The following is a 25,530-nucleotide window of genomic DNA, read 5'->3' as shown; positions in this document are numbered from 1 at the left end:
CTTTATATTGGTGCTTTATCCTTTCCCTCTTCTCTGTCCATATCTTATTACCTCTTCTCTCTCTAAGAGCTTGGCATGCTTCTGAGCTTTACTAGTACTTCCAGCCATTGTATCATCATATAACATATAGAGCAGCTGCACACAGTATAGGAGGTTACATTGTATCCATCATATAACATATAGAGCAGCTGCACACAGTATAGGAGGTTACATTGTATCCATCATATAACATATAGAGCAGCTGCACACAGTATAGGAGGTTACATTGTATCCATCATATAAACACATAGAGCTGCTGTACACAGTATAGGAGGTTACATTGTATCCATGATATAACATATAGAGCTGCTGTACACAGTATAGGAGGTTACATTGTATCCATCATATAACATATAGAGCTGCTGTACACAGTATAGGAGGTTACATTGTATCCATCATATAACATATAGAGCTGCTGTACACAGTATAGGAGGTTACATTGTATCCATCATATAACATATAGAGCTGCTGTACACAGTATAGGAGGTTACATTGTATCCATGATATAACATATAGAGCTGCTGCACACAGTATAGGAGGTTACATTGTATCCATCACATAACACATAGAGCTGCTGTACACAGTATAGGAGGTTACATTGTATCCATCACATAACACATAGAGCTGCTGTACACAGTATAGGGGTTACATTGTATCCATCATATAACACATAGAGCTGCTGTACACAGTATAGGGGGTTACATTGTATCCATCATATAACACATAGAGCTGCTGCACACAGTATAGGAGGTTACATTGTATCCATCATATAACATATAGAGCTGCTGTACACAGTATAGGAGGTTACATTGTATCCATCATATAACATATAGAGCTGCTGCACACAGTATTGGTTACATTGTATCCATCATATAACATATAGAGCTGCTGCACACAGTATAGGATTGACACATGACCCCCGCCATGGCTCAGAACCTACAACTCCCATCATGCCTGGACAGCCAAAGCGTTCACCCTCCAGGAATGATGGGAGTTGTAGTTTTGCACCAGCTGGAGGGCGTTATGTTTCCCATCCCTGGCTTAGAATAAAGGCGTCTAGTGGGCGGCAGATCCCCTGTGGGATCAGGGAGCCGATTCCTCTCGCTCTCATTAGTTCCTTCGGGTTTTCACTGCACGGATCACTTGATACGTTATTAGCGATCTTCTCCTACTACTGATCAGCGCTCCGCTGGGTTAGTGCGTGAATGTGCTTTACCAGATGGCATGTTGTTCCGTGTGACTAACACTCTCATTTTTCTTCTCTTCCATTACTTTCCGGACGATCCCTCGCTACCGTAGTCTGATCCTTGGTTATCATTGCAGAATTATGGAAGCGGGATGCGGCCACCACCCAATTCCTTAGGGCCTGGCATGAACATGTAAGGAGGGCATCTCGGGGGGGTACCGGGGGAGGGGTTGGTGAGAAAAATATTTTAACATCTTTTTTCCTTCCTTTTAGGGGTCCTGGTGCGGGCAGGCCGTGGCCAAATCCAAATAGTGCAAATTCGGTAAGTGTAGCAGATGTATGGACTGCTCTGATGTAAGGGGGCATAATGGGGGGGGGGGGGAGCCAAGGTTAGGTTGTCCCCCTTTCCACAGCATAAGTGCAACATAAGTAGCTGATCGGTGGGGGTCTTCCCGCTGGGACCCTCAGCAGTCATGTGAATGGAGGTACTGGAGCTTCATTCGCTGCCTATGGGTCTTCAGAACATTGCCTCCCCATAGAGAATGAATGGAGCCGCAGATGAGCTCGGCCGGAGCAGCTCGAGTCCCATTGTTCAGCATTAATTGCTGATGGCTGAAGAAGTTGGATGCCGTCCTAGGGACTAGGACTCCCGTGTGCGGCATCCAACTTCTTCAGTAGCCGGTTATCACATGCTGAACAATCAGACTCCAGCTGCTCCAGTTGCGCTCATCTGTAAGCATTGGAACTCCGGCTCCACTGTGGGGGGCCCCACTGATCAGCTCTGTATCTCCTATCCTAGGGCTTAGGAGTAGGGTTGTATCTTGGATGACGTCTTCAGTTCATTTGGTTGCTGGTTGTGTCACCACACGTCACACTGTACATACATCACCTATTGCAGAAACAAGTACTGACACTACATGAACATATACCAGGCGGCGTATGGTGGTCCTGTCATACGCTATAGCAGTGTCTGGGGGGGAAACAGCACATAAATCTAAAGAACACGTGGTGGGAATAGAACTTTTCCTCTCTAATATTATACTATTAGTAAGGTTATAAGTGCAGCTATATCTGTATCATGATGTCCTCTTTATTTTATTAGCAGATTCCATATTCATCGTCGTCGCCCGGCACGTATGTGGTAAGTGGTGACTATACCGCACTGTCTATTCCTATAGGGAACGCATAAGACTGATCGCACTAGAATTAGCTTCTTCACTGGTCCACCAGCAGGATCCAGCAAGGCCAAATGTTACATGTTAAATACCCATCAATATCTGTCAGTCAGTGGCTGTGTGCCTCCCAGTAATCTATCCCTTGTATGTTCACAGGGCCCACCAGGTGGCGGAGGACCCCCGGGGACGCCCATCATGCCCAGTCCTGCAGGTAAGTAGGTTACCGTTTTTCCTCTGTTTTTTTTTTATGATATATTTTACAGACGACCTTACACTTAATTTTCCTTTTTATTACAGAATCAACAAATTCAAGTGACAATATCTACACGATGATAAATCCGGGGCCCCCCACAGGGAACCGCTCAAATGTAAGTGCCTAATGGTCTGATGGGATCTGAAGGGGTTATGGAGCCCCCTGAGGGTGGGTCATCAGTATTAGTTGGGCTCTGACCTTGTCCCCCCGGCTGATCTGCTGGTCTGTTCAGGGTCCTGCTCTGATCTGATTGTTTATTATCAGGACCGGTCATTGGTTTTATTAGGGTGGGCGACCCCTTTAAGGTGCCCATACTCATTATGTAGACTCCCCTCTGCCAGTGTATTCAGTACGGAGAGAGGAGTAACCTGCAGCCATGCATATCATAGAGGAATATATCTAGGAGCCGTCATTGACAGATCTAATTAGCCACCTAGGCTCTACCAAGGTGTCGGCCAATTGTTTGATGTATATCACAGATGGTAAAGATTTAGGGAAGGATTTACACTTCGTCGTCTTCTAATCGCTTCTCTTTTCTCTCTAGTTCCCAATGGGCCCGGGCTCAGATGGACCTATGGGAGGAATGGGCGGCATGGAACCTCATCATATGAACGGGTCATTAGGTAATACAGGATTACAGGTCATAGATTAGATTGATTGGCACTGTTATCTGTGCCCCCATATTGTCACTGGCAATGTTTGACTCTCTCTTCTGTTTTAGGGTCTGGAGACATGGACGGACTCCCTAAGGTGAGGCACCGCACACACAGCACCGGCTCTTCCCTCTGTGTACACTCAGTCTATTTGTATCATAATAACCTGTAAAAGAACATTATTCTTACTGAATGCGGAGATTGTAAATAGATCTTTCTTCTGTCTTCTAGAATTCCCCAAATAACATAAGTGGCATTAGTAACCCTCCTGGGACCCCGCGAGACGACGGAGAGTTAGGAGGAAACTTTCTTCATTCCTTCCAAAATGATAATGTGAGTCGATGTGTTATGTGGCCCCCGGACACTGAGTCGCCTGAGTGTGGCAATTTCCGACCATCTGATTTATTTTGTGTATATAGAGGCTTCCTGAATGTTAAAGGGGAACTCCGGCAAAAATCTTTCTTTCTTTTTTTTTTTTTTCAAATTACCTGGTGTCAGAAAGTTATATAGATGTGTAATTTTATTCTATTTAAAAATTCCAAGTCTTCCAGTACTTATGATCTGTTGTATGTCCTGCAGGAAGTAGCGATTCTCTCCAGTCTGACACAGTACTCTCTGCTGCCACCTCTGTCCATGTCAGGAACTGTCCAGAGCAGCAGCAAATACATATAGAAAACCCCTCCTGCTCTGGACAGTTCCTGACATGGACAGAGGTGGCAGCAGAGAGCACTGTCAGACTGTAGAGAATACACCACTTCCTGCAGGACATACAGCAGCTGATAAGTACTGGAAGATTGGAGATTTTTTTTTTTTTTAACAAAAGTAAATTACAATTTTTTGGTGGACTACCCCTTTTAAATGGACTGTCCAGGCCTCCATAATGTTACCATCAATTTTGCTCCCTGACCCTCCACTTGTTTGTGCCGAATTTGCTGGCATGACCGTTTTAGACCCCCAGACAGCCCCTTTAAACCTGCAGGATTGAGTGTGTTATATTGGCTATATCATGGCTAAACCCATTAACCCCTGCATTTCCCTTGCAGTACTCTCCCAGCATGACTATGAGTGTGTGACGACGGGGACGATACTCGACTCAGCTGCTGCTTGGAAGGACACGGTGATTGGAGAAGAGGATTGTCTGGAGTTGCGGAAATCAATAGAACGGCTCCCCTCAGTTCGGTTTCATGCAATAAAAAGCAAAAAACTTTTTATTCCATCAAACACAGTACAAAAACTGTCCAGACGAGACAAATCCCGCCCAGAGGATTTATAACTGTACAGAGAACTTCTTTTTTTTTTTTTCAAATTTTTTTTAATTTTTATTTTTCCCAGGAGATGGAGACGACGTTCATGTTCTAAACCCGATTGCTGTGTCTTTTCTTTGCCCCCGAATGTTCTATGTCTGTGATGTGATATTCAAGGAGAATAGCTGAATAGTAAACTTCATGTGTCTTTTTTTTTTTTTTTAGTTTTTAGCTTTTTTTTTTTTTTTTTTTTTTTTTTTTTAATGGACTGAGACTCTCAGACGCCCACGTCCCTCCAAAGAGCTTTTCGGTTTCATGCACCTCCAGAAAGTGATTTTATTGTTTTTATTTTTTTTTCTCCACTGTGCGGACTCTCTGGTCGGACCTGCACCCTTCTCTTTACCTCATACAATACAACACTTGATATTTGTTTAAACACCTAAGACTCTATATATATATTTTTTTTCCTTTTTACCTCTACAAGAGCGATAATTTTACTAGAAACTCCTAGAATCAAGAGGAAGAAGCTGCAGAAAGGGATGTTCTATAGGATTCTGGAGCCTGCGGCTTCTCACTGACTGGCTCCTTGCTGCAGACTTCAATCAGATTGGTTTCTTAGGGCGGCACTGGTCGGAAGGAGAGAGGAGACGGGCAGCAGAAAGGAACGACCCCACCCCACCCCAGCCAGGCTGCCATCTTGTTCTTTTGCATAACCACTGCCTGGTCTGGTTTCCATCATATCAACGTCGACCCAGAATCAGTTCAGCTGATACACAACACTGTATTTCTTTTTTTTTTTTTTATTTCCTTCAGTCTGAAATGAGAAACTTTAAAGACGGCTACACTTTGGGTTTTGTTTTTTGGCGTATTAAAAAGGGACAGTCCGTGTTAGCTGTCGGCTGAGTTTCTGATCAAATTATCATGTGTTCCAGGGTTTTTCTAATTTTTTTTTTTTTTTTCTTCCTCATTTTGTCAGGAGTAACTGAAGGAGGGAACATTAGCAGCTCCTCTCAGGACATTGTTACATGATGAAAATTCCTTGTGTATTCAAAAAGGGATAGTTAAATTATTGTCTCTTGATATGGGACAGCTTGGAATGATATGGTTAATTTTTCCGCCTCCATGCTGTAATAAATTTAATAAATTCAAACACGTTGTGGGTCTCCTTGATGGCTTTGTTTCCATGATGTGCACGTGTATTGCGAGATACAGCAGATTAGACCTGGGGTGACGGCCCTTCCGCTGTGGCAGAACTACAATTCCCATCATGCCTGGACAGCCAAAGCTTTGGTTTTCCAGGCATGATGGGAATTGTAGTTTTGCAACAGCTGGAGGGCAGAAGGTTCAGCTCTCCAGGCCTGATGGGGATGATAAACACACAAAAGCAACAGCATGGAGGACTTTATAGGGTGCCCTCACACGTACCGTATCATAGCGGATTTCCCGCACAAAATCTGCATGGTACAAATAAACGCACATAATACTCTGCTGTGGAAATACATTGCCATTGAGTTACATAGTAATCATCGCAGCAGATTTCATTGCGATAAATTTGGGGTGCGGTACGGTACGTGTGAAGGCACCTATAGGATTTATTTTTTGTATATACACTGTTACTGTTTTATGCAAAGCATGTTGAAAGGTCAGAGGTCATTATAACATATAGCTCCAGTGTTAAAGGGTATATGATAAAGGTGAAGTCCAGCCATGGGAAAAACTAAACAGCAGAGACAAACATATCAAACTATCCCAACTGGCCTCTCCAGCGCTGGACGGCCGCTCCGGGATATCCTGCAGAGATGTCATGACCTGGTAAATGGACTGTCTGTCATCCAGGTCATGATATCCACCCAATCCATCAGCCAGGATGGGTGTCTTTCCACATCCATATCATTGGCCATAGGCTGCCCATCTCCCTGACGGAACAGATTACCACCAGAAAGAGAGGCGCACCTGGTGATGTAAATTCATCTTCAGGCGGCCTCGTGCTGTCTAATAGAGCCCTTTGACTTGGGGAATATAGTGTCCGTCTTACAGAAATTGCGCCACTCTAGGCAATGGACTGTTTCTGCAACACTTGGCATCATTCACATTCAGTCGTTTTATTGGGATATGCCCGGTCTTATGGGGGATAATATGTAGGTGAATTTTAGGAACCTTTCTACTCCTCAAAGAGACTGTCAGTAGGATTATGGCGTCCTATCTCAGGGTGGTATAAACTAGTGACAGAGAAGCTGAGTAGGATGATGGATCACGTACATTGTTCTGTGCAGCTGATCCAGAGATTTCCTCCTGAATAATATGGACAATAAGTAGTCCTCTCCATTGTGCATGAGCGCAGTAGTCCTGGATATTCATGAGAAGCAGAAAACTCCGCCCACCAGCTGCTGATTGGCAGTTATCTATCCATGCTGTGTATAGGCAGTCACCTGTCACTCAGCAGCTGGGGAGGGGGATGTGGCAAGAATCCTGTTCTCCTGCATATTGGGAGAACGGCTGAGCAGGATTATGTAAGTGATAAATCGATCTGTTCAGCGTTTGTCACGGTTAGTTGTTGGAAGCAGATCGAGATTTGAGATCACTTATAGATAGTAAACCAGTCGTAGCATATCTACCAGAGGAAGGCTTTAATTGGCTTAGAAATAACGCACCAAAGGGGAACTACAAACGATGGCATTTTTTGGCAATATAATGCGAGCACTAAAATGCTGCACTTGGGAGGCTCAGCAAATGCAAGAGTAAGGATGTTGTGTATACAGTGGTGTCCTTGTGGCTTTTTTTTTTTTCACGTAATGCAGGTCCAGTCTCCAGAAGGCAGCTATATAACAGCTATACTTACAGTATCCAGGTCCAGTCTCCTGCAGGCAGCTATACTTACTGTATCCAGGTCCAGCCTCCTGAAGACAGCTATACGTATATTAAGTATTAGTAACAGTATACTTACTGTATCCAGGTCCAGTCCCCTGAAGGCTGCTATATAACAGCTATACTTACTGTATCCAGGTCCAGTCTCCTGAAGGCTGCTATATAACAGCTATACTTACTGTATCCAGGTCCAGTCTCCTGAAGGCTGCTATATAACAGCTATACTTACTGTATCCAGGTCCAGTCTCCTGAAGGCTGCTATATAACAGCTATACTTACAGTATCCAGGTGCAGTCTCCTGCAGGCTGCTATATAACAGCTATACTTACTGTATCCAGGTCCAGTCTCCTGAAGGCTGCTATATAACAGCTATACTTACAGTATCCAGGTGCAGTCTCCTGCAGGCTGCTATATAACAGCTATACTTACTGTATCCAGGTGCAGTCTCCTGCAGGCTGCTATATAACAGCTATACTTACTATATCCAGGTCCAATCTCCTGAAGGCAGCTATACTTACTGTATCCAGGTCCAGTCTCCTGAAGGCTGCTATATAACAGCTATACTTACTGTATCCAGGTCCAGTCTCCTGAAGGCTGCTATATAACAGCTATACTTACTGTATCCAGGTCCAGTCTCCTGAAGGCTGCTATATAACAGCTGTACTTACTGTATCCAGGTCCAGTCTCCTGCAGGCTGCTATATAACAGCTATACTTACTGTATCCAGGTGCAGTCTCCTGCAGGCTGCTATATAACAGCTATACTTAATGTATCCAGGTCCAATCTCCTGAAGACAGCTATACTTACAGTATCCAGGTCCAGTCTCCTGCAGGCTGCTATATAACAGCTATACTTACTATATCCAGGTCCAATCTCCTGAAGGCAGCTATACTTACTGTATCCAGGTCCAGTCTCCTGAAGGCTGCTATATAACAGCTGTACTTACTGTATCCAGGTGCAGTCTCCTGCAGGCTGCTATATAACAGCTATACTTATTGTATCCAGGTGCAGTCTCCTACAGGCTGCTATATAACAGCTATACTTACTGTATCCAGGTCCAGTCTCCTGCAGGCTGCTATATAACAGCTATACTTACTGTATCCAGGTCCAGTCTCCTGAAGCTTTTTAGTCTTGTGCTGGTTAAAAAAAAAAAAGGGACTAAAGACAAAGTCCCGGCCAGTACAGAGAGTGACGGCTCATTGTGTCCATCACATGACTGCCTTCTCTGTGAGCTTACATGACCTCAGAAACACTGGACTTCCTGTGTTTAGATTCTTTAGGGAAAAAAGTCGCAACACAGGAAGTGCTGCGTTTTCTATAACTAAAAAAAAAAAAGGTGAATAGCAAATTTGCTCGATATCACATCTGCTGCTTTAGGTTTTGAAAGTTATAATGACAGGGAAACTTTAAGGCCACATAACCCTAGTAGACAAACTCCTCCACTCCAACAGCAGGACGCCGGGCGCAGGTCCAGGTAGCCAGGAATAGATAGCAAATATGGTACAAGACACAACGCTTTTTGAGAGTGGTCTGGTCTCTTTCCCAAGTGTCAAATCAATGTTCTGACTTGAGAAAGAGACCGGACCGGTCTTGAAACGCGTTGTGTCTTGTAGTGCAAATCCCTGAGAGGGTTAAACGGGAATGGCTGCGGTCCTTTTATGTGCTTTTTGTGAGCGCTCAGTATATACCTTCAGGGTAAATTCACACAGGCGTCTCGCATAAGAAATCCGCAGCTAATCCGCAATACACATAATAATAAGAATAATATGTGTACTGCGGATTAGCTGCGGATTTCTTGTGCGAGACGCCCGTGTGAATTTACCCTCACCCTATTTTGTCTAGATTCCGCTATGGGGCGCTGTACATAAACCTAGTGACAGATTCCCTTTAAATGCTAGCAATTGGCCTAATCCTGTATTGTGGCCATTAGAGAAGTTATATCCTGATATTCTATTATACGTTTCTCCATGGGAGTAATGGAGCTGGTGGTGTACGGCAGAGACTGGCATCGGCCTCCATAGCGCTCAGACTATGTGAAGGGAGAGGGAGAAGAGCGCTGCCTGGATCAGCTTGTGCTGATGGGGTCGGAGAATAAATCCAGGACACTTGATCAGTTTGTAGGATATAGAGGGGGTCTATACTGTGCTTAGTGTCTTGGAGGGGTTCTCCACCGTCCTCCATTTGCAATTTAATTCTTAGGATTTCATAAGTCGTCCAATAAATGTAAGAAGAGTAAAGTGAATAAAATGTAACTCTCCGAATCCCCTTTGAATTTCCTCCTTTGACATCCGCAGCGATTGCCCCATTAGCGATTTTCAGTTGGATTTTTCCCACATGTGAGTGTAGGCGGGGGCCGCACCATTTGGTAGATCCTCCCTCCTTAACATTTAGAGTACAAGAAAAATACTTAGGTGAACAATCTGTAAAACCAGCGTTATCCCTTTAAGGTGCGTTCACACCTACACGATCCGCTGCAGATTTACTCTAAATAACTGAAAACGGCATCAAATCTGCTGCAGATCCTGTATGTGTGAACGCACCCTTAGGTCATGTTCACACAACGTAAGTTGTGTATTAATCTCAGCCGTTGTTGCTGATTTGCAACATCGGCCGTGATTAATACAAAAGTTACATTGCATAGAAGTCAGAGGAATCCCGGACGGAGTGTATACACATCGTACATACATACACATAGTATACACTCTGGCCGGGATCCCTAGCTGACTTGTCATTCATTGAACAGTGGCTGCACAAGCCTGACAGCTCACACACTGGCTCCGGCCGCACGCTCCATTGTCGGCTATGGTGAATTGGGATGCAGGTGCACACGGATGTGTCTGCATCCCAATTCAGCACAAATGAATATCATCCGCCTGGTACTGCAGGGATGATCTTCACTGACACCAGCCATTGTGTGAACCCAGCCTTAAAGTGAAACTGTCAACTGCAATTTACTTTCCACACTTATCAAGGAGACACATGGTCTCTAGGGGTTAGGAGTAGGGGGGTTGTTAAGTTACTGGGATTGTAAGGTGAGGGGTCCCTTCCACCATCTTATCCCAAAAGCATCAGACCAATCCAGTGCAAGAGCGTTGTATAATATACGGTTTATTCAGTAGGTTGTATATACAGGTATCAGACTGCGCCATTCAGGTACATTGCCCAAAATTTCACAAAGGTTTGTGGCTTGAAACCAGCGACGCCGGCAGGTACCTGGAAAGAAGGAAAAATGACAAATCAATGTACAACCATAGCAGCCTCGATCAGACCCAACAGTCAGGGGGATACGGAGAACAGCGCACTATGAGGGTTTAATATACTGTAGCGCAGATCCGCAGGGGATACGTTAGGTGTGAACGAGCCCCTCAATCTAATCTACATCCTGAAGTGATGGATTCTGCAATATAACACTATGGTGTCCAGAAGATGGCGGCTGTCCTTCCAGTATTCAGCCTCTTCCCACTATACACCAGTTACTTACCACAACCACTTTCCTCTTGATCTGTGCCTTAGCCGCCACCGTCTCGTACAGCGCTTGGTCTCCGTCCATCCACACCAGGTTCTTGATGCCGTCATTAGATGTGAAATCCAACGTATTCAGCTGCAGCACCATGAAATGGAAGAGCTGCCCATCGGTGCCGACGCTCTGCACTACAACCGGCCGCGGCAACGTCCGCACATCCTCCTGGGGAACAACACAACCGTTACTATAGACGTCCGGTATTAATCCCGACAGGCACTAAAGCCAATAAGGCCACGCAGCATCAAACTGTAAGACCACGCTGGGGGCGGGAGCGCGATGTATAAAGAGCGGAAATCTCCTGTGTACGAATACACAGAGCGATGTAACAAGATGGAGGAACACAGTATACCTATGTACAAACGTCACTACATGTGTGGTATATACTGGAAAACAATAACGTAGACCACATGCGTCAGATCCAGTGATTTAAAGGGGTACTCCGGCAAAAATCTTTCTTTCAAATTAACTGCTGTCAGAAAGTTATATAGATTTGTAATTTACTTCCATTTAAAAATCTCCAGTTTTCCAGTACTTATCAGCTGCTGTATGTCCTGCAGGAAGTGGTGTATTCTCTCCAGTGTGACACAGTGCTCTCTGCTGCCACCTCTGTCCATTTCAGGAACTGTCCAGAGCAGCAGCAAATCCCCATAGAAAACCTCTCCTGCTCTGGACAGTTCCTGACATGGACAGAGGTGGCAGCAGAGAGCACTGTGTAAGACTGGAGAGAATACACCACTTTCTGCAGGACATACAGCAGTTGATAAGTACTGGACGACTACAAATCTATACCTTTCTGAAACCAGTTGATTTAAAAGAAAAAAAATTCACGGTTTACATTTAGGTTGTCAAACTCACGGCTCTCCAGCTGTTGCAAAACTACAATTCCCAGGATGCCCGGACCACCAAAGCTTTAGGTCTCCAGACATGCTGGGAGTTGTAGTTATGTAACAGCCAGAGGGCGGCAGGTTTGACCCCTGTGGTTCGGCTGGTCTTCTGTATGTGACGAGCACAGAACGGACGCGACCCCCTGACTTACCCCAAACAGGATCTTGGCTTTGGCTACAGCGCCCCCGAAGGCGACCATAATCATTTTAGCCCTCAGCTGGTCCGGAAGGAACTTTGCTTTGGTGCTGCACGGTTCGGTGAGGTATACGGTGTGCGGGTGGGGATACGGGAAGCCATCTTTGAAACCTGCAGCAGATTTGCGGAAATGTCTTATAATCTATAGAAATCTGGAGAAAAATCACCAGGTAAAAACGCAACCGACGGGCGTCACGGACACGGCAGTCACTTATAACACGTCATCAGCTGCCCGAATGATGCTTAGATGGTTCACGCTGCCCATTGAAGTCAATGGCGGTCGGCGACTGATCTGCTACCACTTCCTATTGAAAGGAGCGATGAGCAGCAGACCGTCGCTGACATCACTGCATTGCAACATGTTGAACGGCCACGATCAGCCGACATCCTGCGTGTCCTATTACACCAAGCGATTATCGTCCGGAGCGGCCTGGTAGTCGGCCAATAATCAGTTGGTGTAATAGGACATTTAGGGGTTAATCAGGCTTAGAGAAATATGGCGGCTTTCTTCCACAAACAGCGCCTCTTCTGTCCTCAGGTTGGGTGTGGGGGTATAGCGGCTCAGTTCCATTGAAGTGAATTGTAATACCGCACACAACCTAAGGACAGGCGGGGCGCTGTGTAATCCTGGATAATCTTTTTATAAGCTTTGGGTGGAGGTCAATGACGCGACCTATCGGGGTGAAGCAGCGGGGGGCTCGGTGAGAAGGGGCCACAACAAAGCAAACTATATATAATACCAATTAGCTCCGAGCTGACAGACAGACACCGGACGTTACCTAGATGATTTTTTTCCTGGTACACGTTGACCTCTTGTAGATCTATAGCCGGGGACAGCGGATACAGCGACTCCAGGACGTGCTGCTCCGTGGCCTGGATATCACTGGAGGACGCCAGAGGGTCGAGAGGGGTCTTGGCGCTCAATAGTGATCCACTACTGCCCCGCACGTGGTAAATAGTGGAGTCTGTAACACAGAATAGCGTATCCTGACTACCTCATATAAAGACATTCTATGGAGCATTAAAGGGGGATTCCGCTCCAACATAACTTCTGATACATTGCTGCCCATGGTGAGACTAACAATTCTTTCCATACTTGTTATTATCTATTCAGTCTTCTTCCCCCAGTTCCCAGCTGCTGTTTTCTGTGGAAGAAGCTTTTCCCTCTGTCTCCTTCGTACTGAGACAGCTGATGTAAACAAGTCCCTGGCAGGCTGTATCTGCAACACTGTAGCTTCTTTGTAATGCTGGGAGGATTATTCTGGGGTCAAGTTGTTGATGAACTGTGATTAATCTTCCCAGCATTACAAAGAAGCCACAATGTTACAGATACAGCCTGCCTCGGCGTTCCATTCTCCCAGTTCCCCAGTGATGTGGGAGTAGGGAACGCTGCGGGGCTGCGCAGGGTCATGTGACTATGGGGGGACCCCTGCAGGATTTATGCCCCAGCCCACAGCAGACGATTACGGTTAGAGGTGGCGCTCACCTTTATGCCACGACGTTGCCACTTTCCAGTCCGCCACCAGGGTCCTCTGTGCCAGCGCGGGGTATGTGCAGTGCTGGGTCTGGCACAGGTGCAGGAGGCTCTGCAGCAGCTTCGGACTTCAACAAAGAAGGGAAAAGCACTATGACAATATGTCCGCCCTCCCCGACATATATATATATATTACACCAAAGTCTTCAGCTGCTGTATGTCCTGCAGAAAGTGGTGTATTCTCTCCAGTCTTCCAGTACTTATCAGCTGCTGTATGTCCTGCAGGAAGTGGTGTATTCTCCCCAGTCTGACACAGTGCTCTCTGCTGCCACCTCTGTCCATGTCAGGAACTGTCCAGAGCAGGAGAGGTTTTCTATGGGGATTTGCTGCTGCTCTGGACAGTTCCTGACATGGACAGAGGTGGCAGCAGAGAGCACTGTGTCAGACTGGAGAGAATACACCACTTCCTGCAGGACATACAGCTGCTGATAAGTACTGGAAGACTGGAGATTTTTTTTTTAATAAACATAAATTACAAATATGTATAACTTTTTACGGTGAAATTCCCCCTTTAAACACTAAATGTTGGAGGATTTCAGCTCTGAAGCCTAGAGCATTGTGAATGCAGCTCTGTAGTACAGTATAGACAGTGAATGGGAAAAGGTAGAAGAATAGAAATATATTGTATTTACAAAGTTCCTGAGCAATTTATGAAGATAAATCCTGTATATTCTGTAATATATATATATATATGTATATATATATATATATATACACACAGTATATACAGCGTCCTGGTGACTTCTGATTTGTGACACAGACAGTGACGGGGCGTATTACCACCTTAAAACGTCCGTCTCTGTCATGTGACATGAAGCCAGGGGAGTGTGCGCTGAGCATGGACTTCTCTCCGCTCTTCCTCCTGATTTTCCTGTTTGGGTGAGAGTGCCCCTTTAACGATGGCTGTCTCGTGGAGCCCTGTGTCCTCCGCATGGCGTCTCTCTCTATAAGGGAGGCTTCCGCTCCTTGTATTACACAGACAGCGCTGTAGGACCTCGTTGGTCGCCCCTGATAAGATCGGCCATTGCTGCCCCCCCTGTTCCATCCGGTATATTGTGGCCGTGCAGTCGGGGGTCTCTCACTCACCAGTACTCTTCCCGCTCCCTCATCTCCTCGGTGCTGCTCCATAGACAGGCGTTGGATATAGCGTTGTGCACCAGCTCCTCATGGTTGGGGAATGTATAGGCGGGGTCCTCGCACAGCTGCACTATCCTCTGCGGCAATCCTTCTAGCAGCCGGGACTTGGTCAGCCATAACGCCTGCGTCACACCTGAGCGGAGAGACCGACAAAGCGTCATACAGGTGAGACAGAGACTGATCCCCAACAAGACGCTGATCACTGAGCCGATCCCTCCCACTGATCACAGAGCCGATCCCTCCCCCTGATCACAGAGCCGATCCCTCCCCCTGATCACAGAGCCGATCCCTCCCCCTGATCACAGAGCCGATCCCTCCCCCTGATCACAGAGCCGATCCCTCCCCCTGATCACAGAGCCGATCCCTCCCCCTGATCACTGAGCCGATCCCTCCCCCTGATCACAGAGCCGATCCCTCCCCCTGATCACAGAGCCGATCCCTCCCCCTGATCACAGAGCCGATCCCTCCCCCTGATCACAGAGCCGATCCCTCCCCCTGATCACTGAGCCGATCCCTCCCACTGATCACTGAGCCGATCCCTCCCACTGATCACTGAGCCGATCCCTCCCACTGATCACAGAGCCGATCCCTCCCCCTGATCACAGAGCCGATCCATCCCCCTGATCACAGAGCCGATCCCTCCCCCTGATCACAGAGCCGATCCCTCCCCCTGATCACAGAGCCGATCCCCGCTACTGATCACAGAGCCGATCCCCCCTACTGATCACAGAGCCGATCCCTCCTACTGATCACAGAGCGGATCCCTCCCACTAATCACAGAACCGATCCCTCCCGCTGATCACAGAGTCGATCCCTCCCGCTGATCACAGAGTCGATCCCTCCCGCTGATCACAGAGCCGATCCCCCACACTGATCACAGAGCCGATCCCTCCTACTAATCACAGAACCGATCCCTCCCGCTGATCACAGAGCCGATCCCTCATACTAATCACAGAACCAATCCCTCCCGCTGATCACAGAGTCGATCCCTCCCGCTGATCACAGAGCCGATCCCTCCCGCTGATCACAGAGCCGATCCCCCACACTGATCACAGAGCCGATCCCTCCCGCTGATCACAGAGCCGATCCCTCCCGCTGATCACAGAGCCGATCTCTCCCGCTGATCACAGAGCCGATCTCTCCCGCTGATCACAGAGCCGATCCCTCCCGCTGATCACAGAGCCGATCCCTCCCGCTGATCACAGAGCCGATCCCTCCCGCTGATCACAGAGCCGATCCCTCCCGCTGACCACAGAGCCGATCCCTCCTATTGATCACAGAGTCGATCCCTCCCGCTGATCACAGAGCCGATCCCCCACACTGATCACAGAGCCGATCCCCCCTACTGATCACAGAGCCGATCCCCCACACTGATCACAGAGCCGATCCCTCCCGCTGATCACAGAGCCGATCCCTCCCGCTGATCACAGAGCCGATCCCCCACACTGATCACAGAGCCGATCCCCCCTACTGATCACAGAGCCGATCCCCCACACTGATCACAGAGCCGATCCCTCCCGCTGATCACAGAGCGGATCCCTCCCACTGATCACAGAACCGATCCCTCCCGCTGATCACAGAGCCGATCCCTCCTACTGATCACAGAGCGGATCCCTCCCACTGATCACAGAACCGATCCCTCCCGCTGATCACAGAGCCGATCTCTCCCACTGATCACAGAGCCGATCCCTCCCGCTGATCACAGAGCCGATCCCTCCAGCTGATCACAGAGCCGATCCCTCCCGCTGACCACAGAGCCGATCCCTCCTATTGATCACAGAGTCGATCCCTCCCGCTGATCACAGAGCCGATCCTCCACACTGATCAGAGCCGATCCTCCACACTGATCAGAGCCGATCCCCCACACTGATCACAGAGCCGATCCCTCCTACTGATCACAGAGCCGATCCCTCCCGCTGATCACAGAGCCGATCCCTCCTATTGATCACAGAGCCGATCCCCGAACACTGATCAGAGCCGATCCCCCCTACTGATCACAGAGCTGATCCCTCCCCCTGATCACTGAGCCGAACCCCCCTACTGATCACAGAGCCGATCCCTCCTACTGATCACAGAGCCGATCCCCCCTACTGATCACAGAGCCGATCCCTCCCGCTGATCACAGAGCTGATCCCTCCTACTGATCACAGAGCCGATCCCTCCTACTGATCACAGAGCCGATCCCTCCTACTGATCACAGAGCGATCCCCCACACTGATCACAGAGCGATCCCTCCTACTGATCACAGAGCGATCCCCCACACTGATCACAGAGCGATCCCTCCTACTGATCACACAGCCGATCCCCCCTACTGATCACAGAGCCGATCCCTCCCGCTGATCACAGAGCCGATCCCTCCCGCTGATCACAGAGCCGATCCCTCCTACTGATCACAGAGCCGATCCCTCCCGCTGATCACAGAGCTGATCCCTCCTACTGATCACAGAGCCGATCCCTCCCGCTGATCACAGAGCCGATCCCTCCTACTGATCACAGAGCCGATCCCCCCTACTGATCACAGAGCCGATCCCTCCCGCTGATCACAGAGCCGATCCCTCCCCCTGATCACAGAGCCGATCCCTCCCCCTGATCACAGAGCCGATCCCTCCTACTGATCACAGAGCCGATCCCCCCTACTGATCACAGAGCCGATCCCTCCTACTGATCACAGAGCCGATCCCTCCCCCTGATCACAGAGCCGATCCCTCCTACTGACAGCACAGTGCAGAGCATCGCTCCATGTAATTACCACTATGGGCGGCAATGACTCCACTATATCCCCCGCGAGGTCACCGGATCCTCATCTATCACAGACTTTGTTGCTCCTAGGAACCAATCACAGCTCAGCTTTTATTTTACCAGAGCTGATGAGTATCTGGTAGCTGAGCTGTGATTGGTTGCTAGGGGCAGTGGGTAGATTTAGCCCATGGCAACCAATCACAGCCCAGCTTACACTTATAAAACTATGGAAGTAAAGTGAAAGCTGAGCTGTGATTGGTTGCTATGGGCAACACCCGGCTGTCTCGTTGCTAGGTTCGGCTCCGGTGCCCTCTCCGTACCTCCCAGCAGCCGGCACTTGGGGTTGTAGACGTATGAGGGCCGCTCCTTGTACAGCGCCATCTCGTGGGCGGGCGGCCTCCGGTAATGCTTCGGGTCCCAGTCCCTCCGAAATTCGGGGAAGTGCGGCCGCGCCAGGCCGGGGACATAGTAGCAGCGGTCGGCGTAGGTGATGCGCTCCAGGCCCGGGATCTCCGGCGGCTCCTTCCTCTGCCGGGGCTGCACGTCCTTCCTCCGGCTGCGGCTGCCGCTGACACTCAGGCCCCGGAGCCCTGTCCTCCGAGCACCGGGCAGACCGGCGGCAGACACGGAGCGGGTCAGCATGGAGGCCGCCATCTTGGCGCGCTAGGGATGATGGGTAGTGAGCTGTCAGTGTCTATGGAGCCGCGGTATCCGGTGTGAGTACAGTGCGGGGGTATGGGGGCAGCGACCACAAGCTGATGGAAACTACAAGCCCCAGCATGCCCTGACAACCACTACAACCCCCAGCATGCCCTGACAACAACTACAACCCCCATCATGTCCTGACAACCACTACAACCCCCAGCATGCCCTGACAACAACTACAACCCCCAGCATGTCCTGACAACAACTACAACCCCAGCATGTCCCGACAACAACTACAACCCCCAGCATGCCCTGACCACAACTACAACCCCCAACATGCCCTGACAACCACTACAACCCCCAGCATGCCCTGACAACAACTACAACCCCCAGCATGCCCTGACAACCACTACAACCCCCAGCATGCCCTGACAACCACTACAACCCCCAGCATGTCCTGACAACAACTACAACCCCCAGCATGTCCTGACAACCACTACAACCCCCAGCATGCCCTGACAACCACTACAACCCCCAGCATGCCCTGACAACAACTACAACCCCAGCATGCCCTGACAACAACTACAACCCCCAGCATGACCTGACCACAACTACAACCCCCAGCATGCTCTGACAACCACTACAACCCCCAGCATGCCCTGACAACAACTACAACCCCCAGCATGCCCTGACAACCACTACAACCCCCAGCATGTCCTAGCAACCACTACAACCCCCAGCATGCCCTGACCACAACTACAACCCCCAGCATACCCTGACCACAACTACAACCCCCAGCATGGCCTGACCACAACTACAACCCCCAGCATGCCCTGACCACAACTACAACCCCCAGCATGCCCTGACAACAACTACAACCCCCAGCATGCCCTGACAACAACAGCAGAGAGCACTGTATCAGACTGGGGAGAATAAACCACTTCCTGCAGGACATACAGCAGCTGATAAGTACTGGAAGACTGAAGATTTTTAAATACAAGTAAATTACAAATCTGTATAACTTTCTGACACCAGCTGATTGGAAAGACAAAATATTTTGCCGGAGTGCCCCTATAAGGCTTAGATCTCACTGTCTATTGTAAACTTAGACTAAACAGTTGAGGACTGTACCAGATTTATCACATGATTGCACCAGTCTGTACCCTGTCTAGTATGAGTTTATTTGGCCTTTACTACTGTACGCCTTGTCGTCATGGTCCCCTGTGATCGTCCTCTGTGATCGGCGTTGTCCCCTGTGATCGTCCTCTGTGATTAGCATTGTCCCCTACGATCGGCTTTGTCCCCTGTGATCGGCGTTGTCTCCTGTGATCGTCCCCTGTGATCAGCGTGGTCCCCTTGATCGTCCTCTGTGATCTGTGTGGTCCCCTGTAGTCGGCGTTGTCCCCTGTGATCGTCCTCTGTGATCGGCGTGGTCCCCTGTGATCGGCGTTGTCCCCTGTGATCGGCGTGGTCCCCTGTGATCAGCATTGTCTCCTGTGATCATCCTCTGTGATCGGCGTTGTCCTCTGTGATCGGCATTGTCCCCTGTGGTCGGCGGTGTGCCCTGTGATCGTCCTCTGTGATCGGCGTTGTCCTCTGTGATCGGTGTGGTCCCCTGTGACCGGCGTGGTCCCCTGTGACCGGCGTGGTCCCCTGTGACCGGCGTTGTCCCCTGTGATCGGCTTTGTCCCCTGTGATCGGCTTTGTCCCCTGTGATCGGCGTTGTCCCCTGTGATCGGTGTGGTCCCCTGTGATTGGCTTGGTCCCCTATGATCGGTGTGGTCCCCTTGATCGTCCTCTGTGAACGGCGTTGTCTCCTGTGATCTGTGTGGTCCCCTGTGGTCGGCGTTGTCCCCTGTGATCGTCCTCTGTGATCGGCGTGGTCCCCTGTGATCGGCGTTGTCCCCTGTGATCGGCGTGGTCCCCTGTCATCGGCATTGTCTCCTGTGATCATCCTCTGTGATCGGCGTTGTCCTCTGTGATCAGCATTGTCCCCTGTGGTCGGCGTTGTGCCCTGTGATCGTCCTCTGTGATCGGCGTTGTCCTCTGTGATCGGTGTGGTCCCCTGTGACCGGCGTTGTCCCCTGTGACCGGCGTTGTCCCATGTGACCGGCGTTGTCCCATGTGACCGGCGTTGTCCCCTGTGACCGGCGTTGTCCCCTGTGATCGGCGGTGTCCCCTGTGATCGGCGGTGTCCTCTGTGACCGGCGTGGTCCACTGTGATCGGCGTTGTCTCCTGTGATTGTCCCCTGTGATCGTCCTCTGTGATCGGCGGTTTCCTCTGTGATCGGTGTTGTCCTCTGTGATCGGTGTTGTCCTCTGTGATCGGCGTTGTCCTCTGTGATCGGCGTTGTCCTCTGTGATCGGCGTGGTCCTCTGTGATCGGTGTTGTCCTCTGTGATCGGTGTGGTCCCCTGTGACCGGCGTGGTCCCCTGTGACCGGCGTGGTCCCCTGTGACCGGCGTTGTCCCCTGTGATCGGCTTTGTCCCCTGTGATCGGCTTTGTCCCCTGTGATCGGCGTTGTCCCCTGTGATCGGTGTGGTCCCCTGTGATTGGCTTGGTCCCCTATGATCGGTGTGGTCCCCTTGATCGTCCTCTGTGAACGGCGTTGTCTCCTGTGATCTGTGTGGTCCCCTGTGGTCGGCGTTGTCCCCTGTGATCGTCCTCTGTGATCGGCGTGGTCCCCTGTGATCGGCGTTGTCCCCTGTGATCGGCGTGGTCCCCTGTCATCGGCATTGTCTCCTGTGATCATCCTCTGTGATCGGCGTTGTCCTCTGTGATCAGCATTGTCCCCTGTGGTCGGCGTTGTGCCCTGTGATCGTCCTCTGTGATCGGCGTTGTCCTCTGTGATCGGTGTGGTCCCCTGTGACCGGCGTTGTCCCCTGTGACCGGCGTTGTCCCCTGTGACCGGCGTTGTCCCATGTGACCGGCGTTGTCCCCTGTGACCGGCGTTGTCCCCTGTGATCGGCGGTGTCCCCTGTGATCGGCGGTGTCCTCTGTGACCGGCGTGGTCCACTGTGATCGGCGTTGTCTCCTGTGATTGTCCCCTGTGATCGTCCTCTGTGATCGGCGGTTTCCTCTGTGATCGGTGTTGTCCTCTGTGATCGGTGTTGTCCTCTGTGATCGGCGTTGTCCTCTGTGATCGGCGTTGTCCTCTGTGATCGGCGTGGTCCTCTGTGATCGGTGTTGTCCTCTGTGATCGGCGTGGTCCCCTGTGATCGGCGTTGTCTCCTGTGATTGTCTCCTGTGATTGTCCCCTGTGATCGTCCCCTGTGATCAGCGTTGTCCTCTGTGATCGGCGTGGTCCCCTGTGATCGGCATTGTCCTCTGTGATCGGCATTGTCCCCTGTGGTCGGCGTTGTGCCCTGTGATCGTCCTCTGTGATCGGCGTTGTCCTCTGTGATCGGTGTGGTCCCCTGTGACCGGCGTGGTCCCCTGTGACCGGCGTTGTCCCCTGTGACCGGCGTTGTCCCCTGTGACCGGCGTTGTCCCCTGTGATTGGCGTTGTCCCCTGTGATCGGCGTTGTCCTCTGTGATCGGCGTGGTCCACTGTGATCGGCGTTGTCTCCTGTGATTGTCCCCTGTGATCGTCCTCTGTGATCAGCGTTGTCCTCTGTGATCGGCGTGGTCCCCTGTGATCGGCATTGTCTCCTGTGATCATCCCCTGTGATCGGCGTTGTCCCCTGTGATCGGCGTTGTCCTCTGTGATCGGCGTTGTCTCCTGTGATTGTCCTCTGTGACCGGCGTTGTCCCCTGTGACCGGCGTTGTCCCCTGTGATCGGCGTTGTCCCCTGTGATCGGCGTGGTCCACTGTGATCGGCGTTGTCTCCTGTGATTGTCCCCTGTGATCGGCGTTGTCCTCTGTGATCGGCGTTGTCCCCTGTGATCGGCGTGGTCCCCTGTGATCGGCGTGGTCCCCTGTGATCGGCGTTGTCTCCTGTGATTGTTCCCTGTGATCGTCCTCTGTGATCGGCGTTGTCCTCTGTGATTGGTGTGGTCCCCTGTTATCGGCGTTGTCTCCTGTGATTGTCCTCTGTGATCGGCGTGGTCCCCTGTGATCGGCGTTGTCCTTCTGTGATCGGCGTGGTCCCCTGTGATCGGTGTTGTCCTCTGTGATCGGCGTGGTCCCCTGTGATCGGTGTTGTCCTCTGTGATCTGCGTGGTCCCCTGTGATCGGCGTTGTCCTCTGTGATCGGCGTTGTCCTCTGTGATCGGCGTTGTCCTCTGTGATCGGCGTTGTCCTCTGTGATCGGCGTTGTCCTCTGTGATCGGCGTTGTCCTCTGTGATCGGCGTTGTCCTCTGTGATCGGCGTTGTCCTCTGTGATCGGCGTTGTCCTCTGTGATTGGCGTGGTCCCCTGTGATCGGCGTGGTCCCCTGTGATCGGCGTTGTCTCCTGTGATTGTGATCGGCGTGGTCCCCTGTGATCGGCGTTGTCTCCTGTGATTGTCCCCTGTGAACGTCCTCTGTGATCGGCGTTTTCCTCTGTGATCGGTGTTGTCCTCTGTGATCGGCGTGGTCCCCTGTGATCGGCGTTGTCCTCTGTGATCGGCGTGGTCCCCTGTGATCGGCGTTGTCTCCTGTGATTGTCCTCTGTGATCGTCCTCTGTGATCAGCGTTGTCCTCTGTGATTGGTGTGGTCCCCTGTTATCGGCGTTGTCTCCTGTGATTGTCCTCTGTGATCGGCGTGGTCCCCTGTGATCGACGTGGTCCCCTGTGATCGGCGTGGTCCCCTGTGATCGGCGTGGTCCCCTGTGATCGGCGTTGTCCTCTGTGATCGGCGTTGTCCTCTGTGATCGGCTCGGCCCCCTGTGATCGGCGTTGTCCTCTGTGATCGGCGTGGTCCCCTGTGATCGGCGTTGTCCTGTGTGATCGGCGTGGTCCCCTGTGATCGGTGTTGTCCTCTGTGATCGGTGTTGTCCTCTGTGATCGGCGTGGTCCCCTGTGATCGGTGTTGTCCTCTGTGATCGGTGTTGTCCTCTGTGATCGGCGTGGTCCCCTGTGATCGGTGTTGTCCCCTGTGATCGGCGTGGTCCCCTGTGATCGGCGTTGTCTCCTGTGATTGTCCTCTGTGATCGGCGTGGTCCTCTGTGATCGGTGTTGTCCCGTGTGATCGGCGTGGTCCCCTGTGATCGGTGTTGTCCTCTGTGATCGGCGTGGTCCCCTGTGATCGGTGTTGTCCCCTGTGATCGGTGTTGTCCCCTGTGATCGGCGTGGTCCCCTGTGATCGGTGTTGTCCTCTGTGATCGGTGTTGTCCTCTGTGATCGGCGTGGTCCCCTGTGATCGGTGTTGTCCCCTGTGATCGGCGTGGTCCCCTGTGATCGGCGTGGTCCCCTGTGATCGGCGTTGTCCTCTGTGATTGGCGTGGTCCCCTGTGATCGGTGTTGTCCCCTGTGATCGGCGTGGTCCCCTGTGATCGGTGTTGTCCCCTGTGATCGGAGTGGTCCCCTGTGATCGGTGTGGTCCCCTGTGATCGGCGTGGTCCCCTGTGATCGGCGTGGTCCCCTGTGATCGGCGTTGTCTCCTGTGATTGTCCTCTGTGATCGGCGTGGTCCCCTGTGATCGGCGTTGTCTCCTGTGATTGGTGTGATCGGTGTGGTCCCCTGTGATCGTCCTCTGTGATTGGCTGTAGTTAGTGATATGACTGCTGTGTTAGGCACCAACAGTTCTGACAGATTTGAGAAGAGGAGAAACCTCAGTCTTTGATTTATTACCTGGTCTCTGTGTTTTTCGCTACAGGTTATGAATAACACTAAATCTGATTGGCTGTCACTGAGACCGGTGGAGCCGGCGGCTGCTCAGTGCTGTGGAGGCGGCTGCACCCCCTGCATATTCGATCTCTATCAGACTGAGCTGGAATTGTGGGAGAAAGCAAAGGAGAGAGGCGACCCCGAGCTCCTCCGAAAACCCAAAGAGGAGGTAAGAATGTATGATATATAGAGCTGCTGATTGGCAGTTATCTATCCATGCTGTGTATAAGCAGTCAGCTGTCAATCAGCAGCTGGAGGGCGGGGGGAGGGGTGTGGCAAGAATCCTATTCTCCTGCATATTAGGAGAACTGCTGAAAACAATGATGTCAATAATACACCGATGATGGTGGGGGGGGGGGTCACTGGTGATGATGGTGGTGGGGGGGTCACTGGTGATGATGGTGGTGGGGGGGTCACTGGTGATGATGGTGGTGGGGGGGTCACTGGTGATGATGGTGGTGGGGGGGGTCACTCCTCATGGTACAGACAGGTTGGCAGATGCCGATGTTGGGTTATAACCCGCACTCCTTCTCCCACAGACCCGCAATGTCCGGCTGAGCCCGGACACATTCACCCAGTTCTTGCTGTGCTCCGCTGAGCAGGAGACGGAGGACGCCTGGCGCTACAGGTTTCAGCTCTCGCCCGGGACGGGTCTGGGACTAAAGCTGGGACAACATCTTGTACTCAGGTATCAGCAGCCAGACTAGTACTGGAATAATGGAGTCTCCCGGCACTGTCCACAGCTTTCCCTGCAGCCGCCATAGAGGGCGCCATTGTGTGACATCTATCTGAATGCATCATGACGCCCCCCCCCCCCCCCCTCATGCTTCTCACAGTGACTGTGGAGAGGTACATCAATACCTCATCACACAAAATGGCCGCCTCTACTATAAAGGCAGATGACCACTTACAAATACAAATGACAATAAAAACAACCCAGAATGTTCCTGACCTGTTGTGACCTGGAATGGTGACCCCGAAAAATAAACAACCCTGCAATGTTTTTGCCTTCCCAGGGGCCTTGTAAATGGAGCGGAGATCCAAAGAGCCTACACCCCCATTAGCGCCATTGATGCCAGCGGCCATTTTGAAGTTTTAATAAAGGTAAATATAAATCTATATGTGTCAGTGGGGGTGTGACTGCAAACGGCTGAGAAATACCGGGTTTCCCAGAAAATCAGGCCGTGTCTTATGTTCTATTTTGCTCCCAGAGATGTGCTTGGTCTTATTTTCAGGGGACGTCTTGTTTTCCTGTGAAGAAGAATTCACATGTCACATGGACAGCAGGAACAGAGCATACAGTATGGTGGCGTCCAGCCACCAGGGGCAGCTCACCACAGCACACTCGTACAGCACAGCAGGGACAGTGTACAGTATGGCGGCTTCTGTCCACCAGGGGGAGCTCACCACAGCACACTCGCACAGCAGGAAAAGAGTACGGTATGGCTTCTTCTGGCCACCAGGGAGAGCTCACCAAAGCACACTCGTACAGCACAGCAGGGACAGAGCATACAGTATAGTGGTGTCCGGCCACCAGGGGGAGCTCACCACAGTCCACTTGTACAGCACAGCAGAAGCAGCGTCCGGTATGGCGGCTTCCGGACACCAGGAGGAGCTCAGCACAGCAGGAGCAGTGTACAATATAGCGGCTTCTGGTAACCAGGGAGAGCTCACCACAACACACTCATACAGCACAGCAGGGACAG

The 25,530-nt window shown here is 50.9% G+C and overlaps 3 protein-coding genes across 12 annotated transcripts in view; 2 read left to right on the top strand and 1 right to left on the bottom strand.

Moving 5' to 3' along the window:
* SSBP3 (single stranded DNA binding protein 3) overlaps positions 1-5,700 on the top strand; it is a 36,207-nt gene extending 30,507 nt beyond the window's left edge. For 2 of the 7 annotated variants that reach the window (XM_069981688.1, XM_069981689.1), the window contains exons 9-17: positions 1,363-1,418; positions 1,499-1,547; positions 2,331-2,366; positions 2,557-2,611; positions 2,698-2,768; positions 3,198-3,276; positions 3,375-3,403; positions 3,538-3,639; positions 4,350-5,700. In XM_069981688.1, the coding sequence (XP_069837789.1) occupies positions 1,363-1,418; positions 1,499-1,547; positions 2,331-2,366; positions 2,557-2,611; positions 2,698-2,768; positions 3,198-3,276; positions 3,375-3,403; positions 3,538-3,639; positions 4,350-4,379 (507 nt within the window). In that variant the 3' untranslated portion in view covers positions 4,380-5,700. Of the gene's footprint in view, positions 1-1,338; positions 1,419-1,498; positions 1,548-2,327; positions 2,367-2,556; positions 2,612-2,697; positions 2,769-3,197; positions 3,277-3,374; positions 3,404-3,537; positions 3,640-4,349 lie in introns of all 7 variants that reach the window. The other 5 variants (XM_069981684.1, XM_069981686.1, XM_069981682.1 and 2 more) reach the window with 3 other exon arrangements.
* A 4,805-nt stretch (positions 5,701-10,505) lies between these two features.
* Positions 10,506-17,532, bottom strand: MRPL37 (mitochondrial ribosomal protein L37). The gene is made up of 7 exons (XM_069981678.1): positions 17,439-17,532; positions 14,639-14,822; positions 13,505-13,620; positions 12,798-12,983; positions 11,975-12,129; positions 10,897-11,100; positions 10,506-10,628 (listed from the first exon to the last, which is right to left on the bottom strand). The coding sequence occupies exons 2-7, from the start codon at positions 14,659-14,661 to the stop codon at positions 10,551-10,553; spliced, it is 762 nt and encodes a 253-aa protein (XP_069837779.1). The 5' UTR covers positions 14,662-14,822; positions 17,439-17,532; the 3' UTR covers positions 10,506-10,550.
* A 159-nt stretch (positions 17,533-17,691) lies between these two features.
* Positions 17,692-25,530, top strand: part of CYB5RL (cytochrome b5 reductase like) — a 29,798-nt gene continuing 21,959 nt past the window's right edge. For 3 of the 4 annotated variants that reach the window (XR_011364331.1, XR_011364330.1, XM_069981675.1), the window contains exons 1-4: positions 17,692-18,142; positions 23,814-23,993; positions 24,364-24,512; positions 24,841-24,928. Coding sequence is in view for 2 of the 4 variants with exons in the window: in XM_069981675.1 (XP_069837776.1) it covers positions 17,834-18,142; positions 23,814-23,993; positions 24,364-24,512; positions 24,841-24,928 (726 nt within the window). In the remaining 2 variants the exon portion in view is untranslated. The remainder of the gene's footprint in view (positions 18,143-23,813; positions 23,994-24,363; positions 24,513-24,840; positions 24,929-25,530) is intronic. The other variant, XM_069981676.1, reaches the window with a different exon arrangement.

Source organism: Dendropsophus ebraccatus, chromosome 8 (assembly GCF_027789765.1).
Source record: "Dendropsophus ebraccatus isolate aDenEbr1 chromosome 8, aDenEbr1.pat, whole genome shotgun sequence".
Lineage (NCBI taxonomy): Eukaryota > Metazoa > Chordata > Amphibia > Anura > Hylidae > Dendropsophus > Dendropsophus ebraccatus.
The sequence above is the reverse complement of the archived record's forward strand: the minus strand, read 5'-3'. Positions and strand labels throughout refer to the sequence as shown.